General features: G+C 35.0%; 1 protein-coding gene across 1 annotated transcript; it reads right to left on the bottom strand.

Annotated features, from left to right (window-relative positions):
- Positions 1-82: 82 nt before the first annotated feature.
- On the bottom strand, positions 83-14,564 carry LOC143227812 (putative inactive serine protease 43). The gene is made up of 3 exons (XM_076459076.1): positions 14,460-14,564; positions 5,157-7,913; positions 83-724 (listed from the first exon to the last, which is right to left on the bottom strand). Exons 2-3 carry the CDS (start codon positions 5,262-5,264, stop codon positions 530-532), a joined length of 303 nt encoding a protein of 100 aa, XP_076315191.1. The 5' UTR covers positions 5,265-7,913; positions 14,460-14,564; the 3' UTR covers positions 83-529.
- Between the last annotated feature and the right edge of the window lie 3,155 nt (positions 14,565-17,719).

Genomic DNA, 17,719 nt, shown 5'->3' with positions numbered 1-17,719 from the left:
GTAGTTTTACTGAGTCAGCTTTTTGTTCTGAGCTATATAGGTAGCTTATTTTGATGAGAAGTAAACCACAATTTCTAGATAACCGCTGAAATCCTTTTATTTTCTCAAAGAAATGTTTGTTGTGTCACGTAAGAAAAGGATTATTTATCGTTACACTGACGTTAAATCTAATTTCAAGTAGTTTGAATAAGTTTGAAGTATTTACAAAACGTTTGAGGTAGTTCTCGAAAGTTACTAATAGTTTTGAGAAATTTCAGAAAATTACAAAGATTTTATGGAAATTTCTGAAAGTCACGACGACTTCACGGAAGGTTATGAAAGTTACAACAAATATGAGGAACTTTCAGACAGTTAGAGAAATAAAAACCTGAAAAGTTACGGAATTTTTTAAGGAAAAGTGAATAATTCCAGAAAATTCAAAACAGTTTTGAGTAATTCCAGAAATCTTAAATTATTTTGGCTTGTACTAGAAAGTAACAGAATTTGAAGTATTTCCTGAAGAATCATAAAACGTTTTGTATAGAATCTTTTAAACAGGTTTGTATAATTCTGTGACTTTTTGTTTGAAGATATGGTTTATTATCATCCATTGACGAAATCCTGACACTCGCATGTAGACGGTTGGCTCCTGCTTGATACCACAAACTAGAGGGCCCCACGATACCAGCCCATAAACAGTCCACTTATTATCTTTTGGTGCCACTAGAGGTCCACCACTGTCTCCCTAGAAAATAATTCCAGAAATAGAACAATCTATCTCACCAAATCCTCCATAATAAGATATATACATTGATATTTAAATCAATACGTTTTACTTAAAACACAGATATCATGTATCATCCACAACACAAAATGTTTATATATTTTAACATTTCATGTTGTTTTTCAAGTAAATGTAAGAATTGAATCTGGTATATAGTTATTTAAATGCAGTTTAAACGTATTCAGGTTAATGTTTCACCTCCATGATCACTGATTCACACCTGAAAACAAAGTTGCCTTCTTTGTGGTAATCAGATGAAGTCGACCACCAAATGTCTCTCATTTTTTAAAATATTTAAGAAATCTTTTGAACGATGTTTCACCTGTGGATAATTTCTCTTAAGTTTTCTTTACATTATTTGAAACGTCATTTTTGTTTAGTGTTCAGACAAAATTGTTTTGTTTTCCGTATAATTCTCTTTTGAATTTTCTAACCATATTTTGAAGATTTTTAGATTCTTGTATTCGACTGAAAAATGTGCTTGACAATTGTTTTATTAAAATAGAACCATTTCTTTCTAATGAGACACAAATTATGTGCAACAAAGTACCGACATTTTTTGTAACAATGTGTAATTTCTAATCTTAAAAAATGCAATCCATAATTACCAAATTACCTAATTAATTAGATTCTCACTTTGAAACAAACAGACCTAAAATTGCATGCAAGCAAACTTTCAAGATGTCTTCAAAAAATGTAATAAAAAATAAAAAAGTAGACTACAAATAAAATCTGGGTGAGGCTTTGTCTGTATCCCAGTTTAAACACCTGCTTGGTTAAGCTTTTAACAATCTCACGGCCCGGCATGGCCAGGTACATGAAGCACTTCACTCGTAATCTGAGAGTCGCGAATTCGAATCCCCATCACACCAAACATGCTTTCCCGTTCAGCGTAGAGGCATCATAATGTGACGGTCAATCTCACTAATCGTTAATAAAATAGTAGCCCAAAAGTTGGCAGTGGGTGGTGATGACTAGCTGCCTTCCCTCTAATCTTACACTGCTAAATTAGGGATGGCTAGCGCAGATAGCCCTCGAGTAAGATAAGTCTCATTTGTTTATCTCTTTGGGAATTTCTTGTTGCTCCCCCTTCCCAGTATAACCAAAATAAGCGTTTTGGTCATCCGGTATTATAACTGGTTTTATATGCAAATAGCACAGCAATCCTGGAAAGCGTTGTGAGCTGGTTGAACCACATGTGGTTGATATTTAGAAAGGCTTTATTTTTAGGAGTGACACCAACCTCTTTCCGATGAAGAGGACTATAACGAATTCGACCGCAATCTGAGGGAGTGAGTTGTACATCTTGTAGACACATAGACTGTATTCCTTTGTTTCAATTTAACAGTGAGCATCGTTTTGAGTTAGAGGGCTACAACAAAAACTAATGTACCTTTTGGAGTAGCTACAGTCCCAGCAGAATACCCCTTACCACCGCCCTTGGTTACTTTCATTTTATACTATTTGGCGATAAACCAAAGAACTTTTAAATCTTTAATATGTTGTTTGTTTTTCCCTGAATTATTTGCTTGTTTGTAGCTCAAACACATAGTTACACAGTACGGGTATCAAAACCAGGTTTCTAGCGTTGTAAGTCCGCAAACATATCGCTGTGGCAGTGGAAAGGAAAAGGTTATTTGTTATTTTGAATTATGCACAAAGTTACTCAATTGGCTATCTGTGCTCTGCCTACCACGGGTATCTTCAATGGACTGTCGACCATCCTTAAAACGTTCATGCCACTTGAAACATGCCGTACGCTTCATAGTAACATCGCCGTAAGCCGTGTTAAGCATAGCAAAAGTTTCAGTCGCAGATTTTTTGAGTTTAACACAAAATGTCACAGCAAGTCGTTGCTCCTTCAGGTCATTCATTCTGAAATCCGCCAAACGAAAAATCGCACTTCACTTAAAACCGCGTAGCTAATGCACAAATGAAGATATCTGCAATCGGGAAATGGCGTCGTAATCAGCTGATATGTGCGAACCCAGCGACACCAAGGGGATTCCCCTGGAACCAACTGTAGCCGCGCAATTCAAACAGTCCGCGTATTTTTTGAACAGCCCTCGTAAAATATGACTTTTTTCTTGTAGCGTATTTATTTTTATCAACGATGTAACCGTGATTTCTCGGGGTGACACCACCTGTATCGTAACTTCTTCAACGGTTTAACTCTTCTATTGTTGGAATTTCACGTTGGTAGAAAAACTTATGAAACAAGGATTGATTCCACCATTGTCAGTTCCGCTGCAAATATTGGTTGGGTTTATCGAAAACGGCGTGACGTAGTTGGAACAACCTTCAAAATTAAATATTGGTACCATTGCTTGCTTCAAAACAGTACTGTGTCCGGTATCTGGCAAATAAAAATAGTGGGAGAAAATTTACTTAGTTTCTTTAACAGTAAAATCTTGTTATTGACGCAGAAGCGTGTGTGTGTTTTCTTATAGCAAAGCCACATAGGGTTACCTGCTGAGCCCACCAAGGGGAATCGAACCCCTGCTTTTATCGTTGCAAATCCGGAGACATACCTCTGTACTAGCGGGGAGCACACAGAAGCGAATTAACTGAAACGAAACTGCAGAAATGTAAACAAATAACAGAGATTAAAACAAAATGACAACTCTGTACTATGTTTTCATTCGTAAAAGGCCCGGCATGGCCAAGCGTGTTAAGGCGGGCGACACGTAATCTCAGAGTCGTGGGTTCGTATCCCCGTCACACTAAACATGCTCGCCCTTTCAGCCGTGGGGGCGTTATAATGTGAAGGTAAATCCACTATTCGTTGGTAAAAGAGTAGCCCAAGAATTGGCGGTGGGTGATGATGACTAACTGTCTTCCTTTCTTACACTGCTAAATTAGGGACGGCTAGCACAGATAGCCCTCGAGTAGCTTTGTGCGAAATTCAAAAACAAACAAACATTCGTAAAAGGCACGTGCTTCTGGAAAGATTATCCAACAACTTAAACAAAAACGACAAAAAAATTAAAGTTTTTATTAAACATAAAGGTGCGCTACGTACTATCCGTGCCAAACACAACTGAGATGTCCAACTTTGAATGTCAGCCTTAAGGACCCCCTTCCCCATAACATTACCTTTGAACAAGTCTGAAAACCATATGGTAATTTTTGTATTGTATGTAAAAATAAATTAAACTGGCAAAATATCATTGATTATTTACAATTCCTGAATTATTCTATCAAACTAAATTAATAATAATAATAATAAAGTACAACATAACTTAACTAGGAGGATGGAATGTTTTATTTATTACTGATGTGAGTTCTTGAAAAGAATTTCTATCAACTGGCAAGGAAAGAATATTTTCTCTTCTGAACTATGTTAAGAAATGGTGATAGAATAGGATAAAGGAAAACTGCGTGGTGGATGTTAATACACGAAATACCAACGGTAGTTCAAGGGGAAATTCACAGGTGTTCGATTGCTCTGAGGTTGTTACTCAACAGATAATTTATTCGATGTACAAGTAGCTCTCAGAAATTGAAAGTCTCTCAAGCAAACTAAAAAAGATTCGATCGCAAATTGATTGAAACAGACACTAGAGTTCTATAAAATAATTCGAACACTGAGAAGAAAAGTGTAATGGGAATGTAAAATAATAGAAGCAAAATACATGGTTGCGAAAGTATTAATATGTTAACCAAAGAATGATTTCGCTTCCAATTAAAAAACAAACAATCGTATTTCCCCATCCTGTGACGTGACCCATAGTTCCGTCTTCCACACGTTCTTCCAGTTCCGGCAAGCATACACGTTGTATGACATCATTAAAACTCAAAGGATCATTGAGTCTGACTTATGCTGTGTCTTCCTTCAAAAATACTTTTAGTATTACACGTATTAATAAAACATAACTTTATTGTTCGGTTTAAGAAATGGGAAAACAACACGATTTTATTGCAGAAATATTATTTGGTTTTTAGTTGAATAAACAAAATTTAATATTACCTTTATTTTCCTTTTGGGAAGTGATTTTATTTTCAAATTACAATGATATCTATTTATAATATTTTACACTTATCGTTTAATATAATTTCATTTTTTTCAATTAAGAGAAATATTTGATTTAAGTACAGTTAGGTTTCAATAGTCTACTCCTGCTTGGTTAAAGATTAAAGGCTGTGGAGGGGTCAAAGTTTCAGTTTCAATAATGAAATAATCTTCAGATAGTGACAAGAACAGTCCGTGAAAACTAGAGATCTAACATGTATACGCCACCAAAATTACCCTAAAAACGATATGTCATTTACCATATTTAATTAGTGAAGAGTTAGTTCACTGGTTAAAAGTATGATTTATTCCATCCTTAAAGTTACTATTGTTTTTTTTTATTTATAAGTGTAAATAAAACAATAGACATCATTAACTCACCCACTTATAGAAGTACCAATCTGTAGGATACCGGAGAACCTCTTGCGGGTCCGCCATCCACCGATGATGATTTCCGAAATGAATGTGTACTTCTTTGTATTTATCCATACAGCAAAAGATGTCCCATTGAGAATGTTTTAAATTTATTACGACCTAAAGAAGAAGCAACCATACAGTTAGGTTTCTTCGGTTGATCCCATCAAGTCGGAAACCTTGTATTCACCAAAGGTCATCTACCTTCTGATGTGTTTATTTTGTAATCCTAAAATCGTATAGTTAAGTTTCTTCTGTTGATCGAATCAAGTCGGAACCTTGCATTCACCAAAGCTTATCTCCTTCTGATGGGTTTGGAACTCTTAAACCGTGTAAATAGGTTGACCCCATGAAGTCGATACTTTGCATTCACCAAACGCCATCATCCATCTAAGGAACTTATTTTGCAACCCTAAAATCGTGTAGATTATGTGCCATTAGTTGATTAAAGGTGCACTCATATACATGTGCGATATTTTAAGCACTGTGAATTTATATTTATACAAGTGTGTAGCATCGATGCTTCTGAATTGTTTATCAGGCAACATTTTAAGGTATTAATCCCCCCGGCGCAAAAAACACGATCCAGATTTCGAAAAATTATTTTTGAGCTGAGAAACTGATTGGAGGCACCAGACTACGTAACTCTAATACAACCTAAAAAAGTTTCTTCTTCTGATTGAACAATTATACACACAAGTAAAATCTGTAAAATATCTTGTCAGGAACGTAAAGGTAGAAAGAAAGGAGACTGGTGTTTGTATGTGGTGCTTATCTTTTAATTCACACCCGAATAAAATAAATCATTTCAATTGAAAGTGATGATGAAAGTGGAGAAATAACAGTAATGAGAAGGACAAGTGACCTGAGAGGTCAAAATCAAATTAGATTAGAAAAAATCAAGGTGTATAATTTGTTTGTGGAGAATATGGAAACGCTGAGACCTCTAAAACCATTACTGCTACATTCAGCTATATATTTTTAATATTTCATGGATTTTATATCTGAAAGAAAAAGATTGTGAATATTAGAGTTTAATTTTACCAATGAACACTCTCTTGGACGTAATATTTCAAAATACGGCAGTACGCTTAGAGGAGTAGGTTTTTAGTGACCTGGGTCTTAAAATATAAACATTAGCTCAATCTCTCATTCGATTTATCACTTGTCATAGGTAAAAACAAAGGGGTTTTATAGCACTTCTTTCATATAATATGTATCGTGTAGGATACAGATTAAATGGACCTATGGCGTCCATTTTTCTCATAAGCTAACGAACTCGAGCTTTTTCATATTCTTTGAGCCACAACATTCGTTTCCACCATACTTTCCACTATAGAACTGAAAATGTACTACATCAGTTTGTAAAGAGAGTAAGTCCTGTTATACAATTATTGTGGGCTCTTTAGTGTGTGAACCACGTTGAATCAAACCTTGGATTTTAACGTTGTAAATAGCTATACTTACCGCTGTCCAGCAGGGTATTTTTTTATTTTAAGATAAGATAATCCGTTTCTTCTGGAATTATTAGTTGAAATAATGAAGACAAGTTCCTTCTGCTGGGAATATTATTTGAGCCTTCTGATGGAACATGGGTGATTCTACGGACTTAGAATTCCAAAATCCGAAATTCGGTTTCGTGTGATGGACATGGCAGATAGCTCAATGTGGATTTTCTCTAAAAAATACAAACAGAGCACATACATATACGCACCATTAGTTGAGAGGATATGAAGGTAAACTAACCAGTTTCTTCTAGAAATATTAATCTTCCTAAATTTTTCAAACCACCCCCTACTAGCCTTAAAGGCATCACTTTTATCAGCACTCATTCCAGGGATGTTTTTCAGGAGATTAGCATGCATCTGCTTTGCTTTCTCACAAATGATGGTATAAAAATGCTATCACCAGCTAACTGTTTTTTGTTTACTCAAATCAACAACAGTTTTTTCTACCTCTTCCATTGTTTGTGATCTTTGTTTCGTAAGCACTGTCACTCCTTTTGCAACATCAGCTCCTTTGATGGCCTCTTTATTTTTTAGTTGGTGCAGACTGTAGACTTCACCATAGCAAACTGTGCAGCAAGGTCAGACACGCGAACGCCACTCTCATACATTGCTATGAGATCTGTTTTCACCTCTATTGTGGCTCTAACAATTTTTCTTTTGGTTTGCTGCTTTCATTATCCTTCTTTGACCCCATGGTGGCTTATTTAATCAGAATATTTAGAAAAACAACAAAAAACAACAACAAGAAAAACGAGAACGTTTACAGCAGATTTTGGCGGGGGCGTGGACTGAGCGACAAATGCGGGTAAAATGTTTTGGGCAAGCTTGGCGTGGGCCGAAAATGGTCAAAGGGTCGTTCGGATCATCAGTCGGGTTATTTCGAGGGTCAATCTAAACATGCTCGACCTTTCAGCCGTGGGGGCGTCATATAGTTACGATCAATCCCACTATTCGTTGGTAAAAGAGTAGCCCAAGAGTTGTCAGTGGGTGATGATGACTAGCTTCCTTCCCTCTGGTCTTACACTGCTAAATTAAGGATGGCTAGCGCAGATAACCCTGAAGTAGCTTTGGTCGAAATTGAAAAATAAACAAACAAACAACTCACTGCAATGTTGTTTATCAGTTCCATCTCCGCAGTCGTCCGAAGTGTCACACACACGGTGTTCTTCCACACACTGACCATTACGACACTGGAACTCTCTCTCTGGACACTTAACTTGAAGATAAAGAGAATCAATAAAACATAAATTTCACCTTTAAGACTGTCAGCTGCAATACCGTTATAAAACTATTCTTGTGTTTCCAGATAAATAATCCTATTACACTTTATAAATACTGATTTACATTGTCCATCTATTTTTAATTTCTTTTAAATAAAGAATGTGATATACTTTTGATATTATCTTAATAAACGTAAAACTTATTTTTATATGCGAGTTTAAATACATTAAAAAACTATCTGTGAATAAGTAAGCACTTCTGAGGTTACATTGTCGACGTTTCTGCGACATGTGCTTTTATTTGTTAACGAATCGGCGCATATTGATTAATATTAGGCCTATTTCAATTCGACGCCTTTGAAATAAATGGTCAATTCTTTCATAGGTCTAAATCGATTGAAAACTCAATGAATAAAAATCATGGAAATCTTAACAGAGGCGCTGGTATACAAAACAAAGACCCAGTGGGTGTGTCTTTTCTTATAGCAAAGCCATATCAGACTATCTGCTGAGATTACCGAGGGGGAATCGAATCCCTGAATTTAGCGTTGTAAATCAGAAGACTTTCCGCTGTACTAGCGGGGAGCCAAACCCTGTGGCAATATGCGATTCATAATACTATGTAACACAAATTTTCTTTCTGGATAGTATGTGTTATTTCTTAGTTGCTTATGTTGTAAAAGTACAGAAAATGGCCATTATTCCCTTCAAAATTTGCTTTTGTGACCTGGATAATGATAGCTACCAAGTCACAAAAGCAAAGATTGAAGAGAAAAATAGGTCTTTTCCATTTACTTTAAGCATAAGCAATTGGGAAATAACACTTTCTGTCCAGGAACAAGAAAAAGTAAAAATTTTGTTACAAGGTGTAATCTTTGAGTGTTGTAGAAATTGGCCTGAATGTATTCAATCGGTACATGTCGCAATAAATTAAGCCGAATGAAAAATATAAATTACATCGTATCTGCAGTTGCTGCTGGAATTTTTGATGAAAAGTTACCGATTACTTACCGTCATTGTAGACGACTTTATATTCTACATAAAAGCCCTCATATTCGTAAATATCGTCACTAAAGAAGTACATCCGTAGATCCTTCCTGTCCGGAACCGTTACTGACGGCGGAATTTCATTTCCGCAGAAACGTTTCAATGGAACAGATCGTACGATTCGATTGGTTAACTCCACGTGGTCCTAATTACAGTTATCACTCAGCTATATCTCCAGATCCAGAAATCGGAAGGTAATAAACTGGATCAGAGTGAACATGATAATAATGAAGTTCAGTTGCGGTTAGATTAATGTGCAGAGAAACACGATTTATTATAACACCCACCCAACCCCAAAAAATATTGATTGCATAAAGTTTTTGATATGTGTTGCTCATCCCAAAAGTGGCTTGAATCTATAAATACACTCATTTCATAGCAATATATTTTCCTGTAAAAGTTCTTTAATTTACAACTTTGAGAGTTTTTATTGGACGAAGAAATAGTGTTATACAAACTATTATAAGCATAGTAGGAATGTGACACATACACAATACACATTACTTACTCATGAACGTGTTTAACCACCAAATAACAAGTCTTCAAAAGTATCTGAGAGACACCCTTAGGTGATAAACAAACCATGGAACAATTAGAGGAAGTCAGCAAAACAGATACAAAAAATTCACAAACCACAAATTTCTCAATCTCACTTCCTGACTGACGTTGTTTAACGTTTCTAGCTGTGTAACAAACAGACTTACCTTGGTTATAAGTGCACCAAATAGAACGATAACAGAAACCACATGCTAGGATGCACTAAAAAGTAAGGAAACAAGGTAGGAATGGGCGTGATGTAATAAAATTTCTTTTGTGCAACATAAAAATAGATGTGCTCAACATCTGACTTCTGTGTTAATGATATTATACAAGTTATGGGTACCTACAAATGTGTCTTTCATTCTTCTATTTTTCCACTAACTAATCCATGAGGTCAATACACAAAAACTTCTTAGGAATTTTTATTGATTTTATTGTATTGTAATTTTATCCACTTAAATAGCTAATGAACGAAATCTCGTTTCGTTCTCATGCATTTGCAAAAGGAGAGATAAATTGTAAAGAATCACAACATACAAGTTGTGGCTCCAACAAGTGTCATATATTTTTGTGGTGTTGTATAAACAGACTTTATAGTACATACATTGTCTCTAATAATTCGATTCACAGGAACCTCTACTAATTGTATGATAGACATAACTGAGTTTCATAAGTTTAGTCCACCTGGTTTATTGTACATAGGAGAGAAACAATAAACGAAGTAAGCATGGGCCGAATGTGGAACACGCCCCTTGTGAGATTACACGAAATAAGTTTGATTACAATATGCCTATTCCTACCTTGTTTCCTCACTTTTGGCGCACCGTACGCTTTCAACTTTATAAACATATTTTTTCAGTTGCTAGAATTAAACGTACTCGTGTTTTTTATTTCCCCTTATTAAATTTATAGACGTCATTACGTCTCGTTTTTAACTGTATTTAATTGAAGTCTCTTATCTCCCAAAACCAAATACATCGAAAGACCATTGTGGGAATCAACTGTTTTTAGCAGTTGTGCAAATCGAACTTTAAAAAATTCGTTTGGCAAACAGCCCGTGAGACAGGAATCCCCAAATCGAGCGTCCATCGCATGTTGAAGCGCGTTCATTGGAAATGTTTTGTTCCGGCATTAGTCCACGAACTCTATAAAGATGATCCTCACCGGAGAGTTGACTTTTGTGAGTGGTATCTGGCAAAATCTGCAGAGGATGCACAGTTTCCAAACAAGATTGTCTGGAGCGATGAGGCCACGTTTTAAGTTAAATGGCTCAGTTAATCACCACAACTGCACCTACTGGACACCTCAGAACCCGCATGTTACGGTTGAACACCATGTAAACTTACCATGGGTTACAGTGTGGTGTGGATTATCAGCGTTGGGCCTAATTGTACCATTCTTTTCTGAAAACACAGTCACTGGTCTCGTTTATCTGAACATGCTGCAATAATCTGTCGTGCCACGCATTGAGAACAATTTGGAGATAAGTAGTTTTATTTCCAGCAAGATGGAGCACCTCTCCACTACCATCGTAATGTGAGGACCTATCTTGACGAAAATCTCCCGAACAAATGGATTGGGTGAAGAGATAGCATTGAATTTCTCCCACGTTTACTGGACCTCACACCTCTGGAGTTTTTTATGGGGATACGTCAAAAGATAAGATTTATAGCACAAAACCTGCAACAATCAATGAGCTAAGAGTAGGAATTGAAAGAGAATGCACCCAAATACCAAATGAAATAATTCGTGAAGTTTTCAATTCCATCTGTCCGCGTTATCAGTATTGCCTGGATCAGAACGGTCATCAGTGCGAACACTTGCGATAACTCAAAAGATTCTACACTTGTCCTCTTAAACGTGGACAATAAAACCTAGATATGTTTTAATAAACATTGTATTTATAATCATTCAACGTGTATAAACATTTTCTGGGACATTCTGTATGTGCCAGACATTTTCCAAAACACGTAAGTTTTTCACGCATGCTATTTGTAATGTGCTTGTTTTTCACATTCCTCCAAAAGAAAAATGTTCTTCGAAATTGCGAGGAAAGTGTAAAAAATTAAATTCATGGATTCTTAGAAACGTTATTCTTAGATAAAATATTTCATTTATTATCCCCCTCATTGATTTCAAATCTTTGTGCAATTTCAGATAAATTATGGATTAAATAAAAATTATATGATACAGCTTTTAACAGGGTTAACTCAATAACTTTAATAACTACCATTATGTTTTACCAATAACCCACCAATAGGCTACTTCAAAACGAACTTCCATATTACAAAGTACTAAATGAATAATCTCATTAACATCTCATTAAACGTGATGACAGTAAATTATCGGTTACTAAAATAATTGTTTCTCAAGATAGACCAAAATTAACAAATAAATTTCATTAGGTAAGATATTATTAACTAACTGTTATCAGGTAAATTTTACTTTATAAATTATTGTCAGTAATACATCTGTTTCATGATAAATTAATTCCGTGTATAAACAAATAAACAGTAAACAAGTTGACGGAAATTACAAAAAACAAGTATTTTAACACAAAGAAAGGTTTTGGTAGATATACCAAAATACAAAAATTATTTAAGATATTTATCACTTAGAAATACATAAATATTCGAACAATACACTTAATTAGACACACCAGGTACTTGAGCGATAAAATATATCATTTTAACAGCAGTCAAGTACTCTTTAACTACACTTAGAGATATGAACTGGTGGGTCCGTTATGGCCAGATGGTTAACACAATCCACTCGTAATCTGAGTATCACTGGTTCAAATATCCCGTGACACCAAATACCTCTAGTCTTACACTGCTACATTACGGATGGCTAACGCAGATATCCCTCATGTAGCTTTGCGAGAAATCAGAACAAACCAATGAATTGCTTGAGAAAGCATTAGATCGTACCGTTTGCTGCCATCTTTTGTTGATATTTAGAACTATCAACCCTAGTGAAGACACGAGTTCTAATAAATTGTTAGATTACTTACTATTTTTATTTGTTATTTGATTTTTGTTGTAATTAACTGATTAAAGTCATAAGTACTTCTTTAAAAGCTACGTATTTCCCAATAATTTACCAAATATTAAATATATATATATATATATATGCCTGTTCTGTTAATAAACTGAATGCTTTGTTCCGTTACAATTATAAAATTTTTTACAATGATTTATACAGTAAAATTCCTGTGTGTCACGTCACGTCCCGCTTGATTTCTTGAAAAAGGAAGAGTCATAAATGCATTTATTCAGGTACAATAGTTCACTTAGTGCCTGTCTATTAAAAGAAGATAGTGCTTGAAACCTTATAAGAGTAGTGAGTGTTGATATAATAAGCCTAAAGTAAAGATAGTTTGTTTATTTGGGAATTAAGCACAAAGCTACCCAATGAGCTAGCTGTGCCCCGCCCATCACGGGCATCGAAACCCGGTTTAGAGCGGTGTAAATCTGTAGACATACCGCTGTGCTGCTGAGATTCAAGTAAAGATGGCGTGTGGGATCACCTAGTTTAGAGCTAAGTGCATAAACTTTAATCAAATTACAAATATAGATGGAAATTTAAACTTAATCGTTCGTGAATTAAGTTATTTTCTGTTAAATCACCAACGTTTTAAATGAAAACAGAAATCTTTAATCAGTGGGAAATCTATACTAATAAATGAACAAATATTTATCCAGTTTTCTTGTCTATATATTTCATTTTATACTTTCAGTAAGAGCTAACAACAATATTAGGTTTGTTTGTTTTGAATTTCGCGCCAAGCTACACGAGGGCTATCTGCACTAACCGTCCCTAATTTTGCAGTGTAAGACTAGAGGAAGTCAGCTAGTCATCATCACCCACCGCCAACTCTTGGGCTACTCTTTTCCCAACGAATGGTGGGATTGACAGTCACATTATAATATCCCCACAGCTTAAAGGACGAGCACGTTTGGTGTGACAGGGATTCGAATCCGCGACCCTCAGATTACCTTTAGGTAAGGTAGATGTTTCTCCTGACAGAAGTTAGTTTGCTGAAGCGAGAAGGCCCTTTATTTTTCTCGTGTCTGTTTACGGACGATAAAATTTCAAACGCATATTGGAAGATCCAAATTTGGTAAACTTTAGTTTTCCCTTATTTTTCACGGAGTTTTATATTACTTACGAAATGTTATTCTATTTATATATAATAATTCTGATGATAGTTTTAGAAACGGTCGCATGACCTGATCATCGGCAATGCCATCTATCGAGTAGAAATCCCAAAAACACTGGGAATTTGGTGGGTATTTTCCAGTTTTAGGGTCAGTTGGACTGTGATAACTCCACTACGATCCTTAAGAGATCTCACGACAGGAATCGTCAGCACGAGACCAGCATACAAAAAAGCCCACATTTTAAAAATTACCGAGGAAATCTTATATTATGGATTTTAACTATACTAAAAACTAAGTGTTATTTCATAAGTGATTAAAGCTCTCATCATTTGTAAGCGAGTCTTACTTTACGAAACATTATTAACCGAGAAAGAATTATTTAACTTCATGTTGCGCTACAACAATAAATAAATCTCAGTCTTCAGCAGTTGTGACTTAATAATGACGTGAGGAAAACACTCGAGAAAAGCCAATTACGACATAAATTCAAATTCTTAAAGTGTTCACGCTGCGTTACATTTTCATCTACAATGTGTATTTTTAAATAATATAATTAGGCCTATGGAATTGACGTGACAAATATATTATCTAATCCTCTGTGCAAACGGCTCGGACATTGTGTCGCATTAGCGTTGATTGTTATTCAGCTATTGTTTGTAATTATTATTTTAATTTGTTCGCTTTTTTAAAACAAGGACAGATTTTTTTTTAGACATGATAAAATTCAATTAAATAAACTGGATAATATTTATTTAATTTCTTGTAACTAGTACTAAATCACGTGACACTTACCAACGAATACCAATAAGGCTAGAAAAACTTTACACGGTTCTTTTACTCGCTTCATCACGCCAAGTACGTTCAGATTCGTTAAATGCTTATTTCGTCCACGTTGTGAAACACGACAAAGATTTAAGTTTCCCTAGGTGGCGCATTGTATAGTAGGACTATGATAAGGCCTGTGAGAAATGGGACAAGTACGTATTACGTGAAAAACACATGTGAGCTTCGAGATAACCATTTATTAGTTTCGTTTTAGCGCAAAGCTACACAGTATGCTACCTGTTCTCTGTCTGCCATGGAGAATTAAACCTCAAATTTTGTGTTATAACACTGTAAACTCATTGCTGACCTAGTGATGGACTCTGGGTTAAGAAGTACACAACGGGTACTAATAATAAAAACATAAAAAGAAAATGTGACTAAAAGGGCACTGATTATGCCAAGTTGTATTTAGACCTGTTCTGAAATAACTTTAGCAACAATATATAACCAAAACTAAGGCGCTGTTCAGACTGAAAATCCTAGCGCCATGTTCTACGATACTTTCCAGGGATTCTTGTACATGTTAACAGCAGCAGGGAGATAGGCCCGATAACCAGGGAAAGATAGAAAATCCAAACTACAGTCTTACTGATTACGAGTTTTAAATACGACAACCGGTGATCATAAATTTCAGATCCAACCAATATTAATCAAGAAATTCAGGCCTAACGAATGTTAACCATGAGTTTGAAATCCAACTACTGTTAATGAAAAGTTTTATATCTAATCATCTGTGATTGCAAGATTTAGATTCACTGAATGTTGATCATAAGTTTTAGATTTGACGAAAATAACAAAAAAGAATTTAAAAAAACATGTCTTAACTTCAGTGATTTTATTGGAAATTTTATACTATTAAAATTGATCAAACAGAGATAAAATAGTGTTCTACTGATAACTTGAAATAACTTACTTTAAAAGTGTAAACTTTGCTTATTATTCAACTTTACTTACATGTCACCTTCTAATGTAAGTGTAGATTTTTATTTCACATTACTGTTCATCAAGTGGTATTTGTTTTAAGCTAATTTTATCATAAGACGTCGAGTGAGTCTCTTTCGCATAATTATAAATAGTTTCATACAATGGGGTTTTACAGATGTTGACATCGAATGCTGTTTTTGTGATCCAAACGACATAATAAAAACTTTTATCGTATGGATATGCATTAGTAATACACATAATAAGTCTACGGATTTACAAAGCTAAAATAAGGGGTTCGATTCCTTCGGGGGACTCAGCAGATAGCCCGATGTGGCTTTGCTATAAGAAAATACACAATAACAAAACCTACCATAAGTATATAAAAATATTAAGATTTAGCTACTAGATGTCATCACTGTACGTAACAGAACTCATGTCATTAGCCTAGTTCTAAGAGCTGTCGTTTGATGGTACTTTACAGATCGTGTTGTTCGGTTGTTACATATCAACAATTATTAACGTATTTTGATGTGTGTTCATGAACACATATCTGAACATATATTTTATGTTAAGTTTAATGTTAGAATGAAAATATTTTTCTCAACATGGAAATTTAAGACTTAAATCATTCCAAAAATTCAACGTGTCTTCGATTTTAGTTTGCTTCTCGAGAAAGAAATATAATACAGGGGTTTGTAAAAGAAAACAATTTCATTCAATATTCCTAAATTTAAAAGGTTATTGTAATTTCTTACACATTTATTTCGTCTTTAACTTTGTTCTTGTTCTGCTTAAGAAAAATTTGTTATCTCTAGCTTTTGAAAAAATATAATAGCATAACATATATATAACGTTTAGGGACAACATGGGACCTGTTGTTTTATCAAAGCTTTTCCATCCTCTAAACTAAATTAACTTAAAAGAAAGCTTGAAACCAGTTCTTGTAATTTATATGTTTCTGAAGTTCTTAAACTTGTTAAAATTTGCTGCCTCCATCAGATCTGAAGGTAACCCATTCCAGAGACCAACCACCCTATTAGAAAATAAAACTGTCTCAGCTGAAGATGGCTCTCATCCTGCCAAAATTCATACTTGTGCCATTTAGTCCTAATTATTCTCACTGTTAAGTATGAAAAAATATGAAACATCAACACTATCAACTCACTTTACAAACTTAGACAACTCAATCAGATCTACTGCCACTCTTGTTTTTTTAAAGAGAAAACAATCTGAGATGTTCCAACCTCTCTTTGTATAACAATCCCTCTTTTCAGGCACAAATCTAGTAATCCTTCTCTGTATCCTTTCCAACAATTCGATGTCTTTTCTAAAGTAGGGAGTCCAGTTGGTTGAAATGTGTATAGATGAGAGCATTTATGTAAGTACCAATAGTCAGTTGGTTGAGATGTGTATAGATGTGTATTTATTTAAACTATCAATGGTCAATTGGTTGAAATGTTCCTAAGTATATGTATGTATAACTGAAGTATCAACAGTCAGTTTGTTAAAATGTGTGTAGGTATATGTATTTATGTAAACTATCGATACTCAGTTCGTTTAAGTCTGTATATTTAAAGTATTAAATGTAAACATTTTTAGGTAGATACACGTTTCAGATTTCTCTTCAATACTACCAATAAGAACAAACCGTGTTGCTTCCCAACAGGTTTGGCATGGCCAAGCGTGTTAAGGCGTTCGACTCATAGTCTGAGGGTCGCGGGTTCGCATCCCTGTCTCACCAAACAGGCTCGCCCTTTCAGCCGTTGGAGCGTTATATTGTAATGGTCAATCCCACTATTCGTTGGCAAAAGAGTAGCCCAAGAGTTGGCAGTGTGTGGTGATGACTATCTGCCTTCCCTCTAGTTTTACACTGCTAAATTAGGGACGGCTAGAACAGATAGCCCTCTTGTAACTTTGCGCGAAATTCAAAATACAAACAAACAAGGTTCTCAACAACCAACTTTCTTCTCGATGCTCGTATTTTGGCTGATACAATATCGTTTACATGGTATAAATAGACGTGGGTTAATGTTTACGCAATTTCCCGGATATTGCGCAGCAACATTACGCACAACCATACCGACAACAATAATTATATTATTAAAAATACAGACATTAGGACTTTTACTCGTTGGACATTTAAAATAAGTATGGTAAATAATTAGTCCCTCTATAATAGGGGTTTTATTCTACTGTCTAAAACTGTACCTTGGAAAATAACATAAACAAATATTGTTTTTCGAACTTCGAACAAAGTTTTTCACTCCAACATTATTTTTAACAATATAATTCACTATTTCTTT

Source organism: Tachypleus tridentatus, chromosome 10 (assembly GCF_004210375.1).
Source record: "Tachypleus tridentatus isolate NWPU-2018 chromosome 10, ASM421037v1, whole genome shotgun sequence".
Lineage (NCBI taxonomy): Eukaryota > Metazoa > Arthropoda > Merostomata > Xiphosura > Limulidae > Tachypleus > Tachypleus tridentatus.
The sequence above is the reverse complement of the archived record's forward strand: the minus strand, read 5'-3'. Positions and strand labels throughout refer to the sequence as shown.

Bases quoted from the DNA above. Each gene is read 5' to 3' on its own strand.
- LOC143227812 (XM_076459076.1), bottom strand. From the start codon at position 5,264: ATGGATAAATACAAAGAAGTACACATTCATTTCGGAAATCATCATCGG. The intron at 725-5,156 runs GTGAGTTAATGA...ATTATTTTCTAG, and splicing joins ATTGGTACTTCTATAAGTGG to GGAGACAGTGGTGGACCTCT.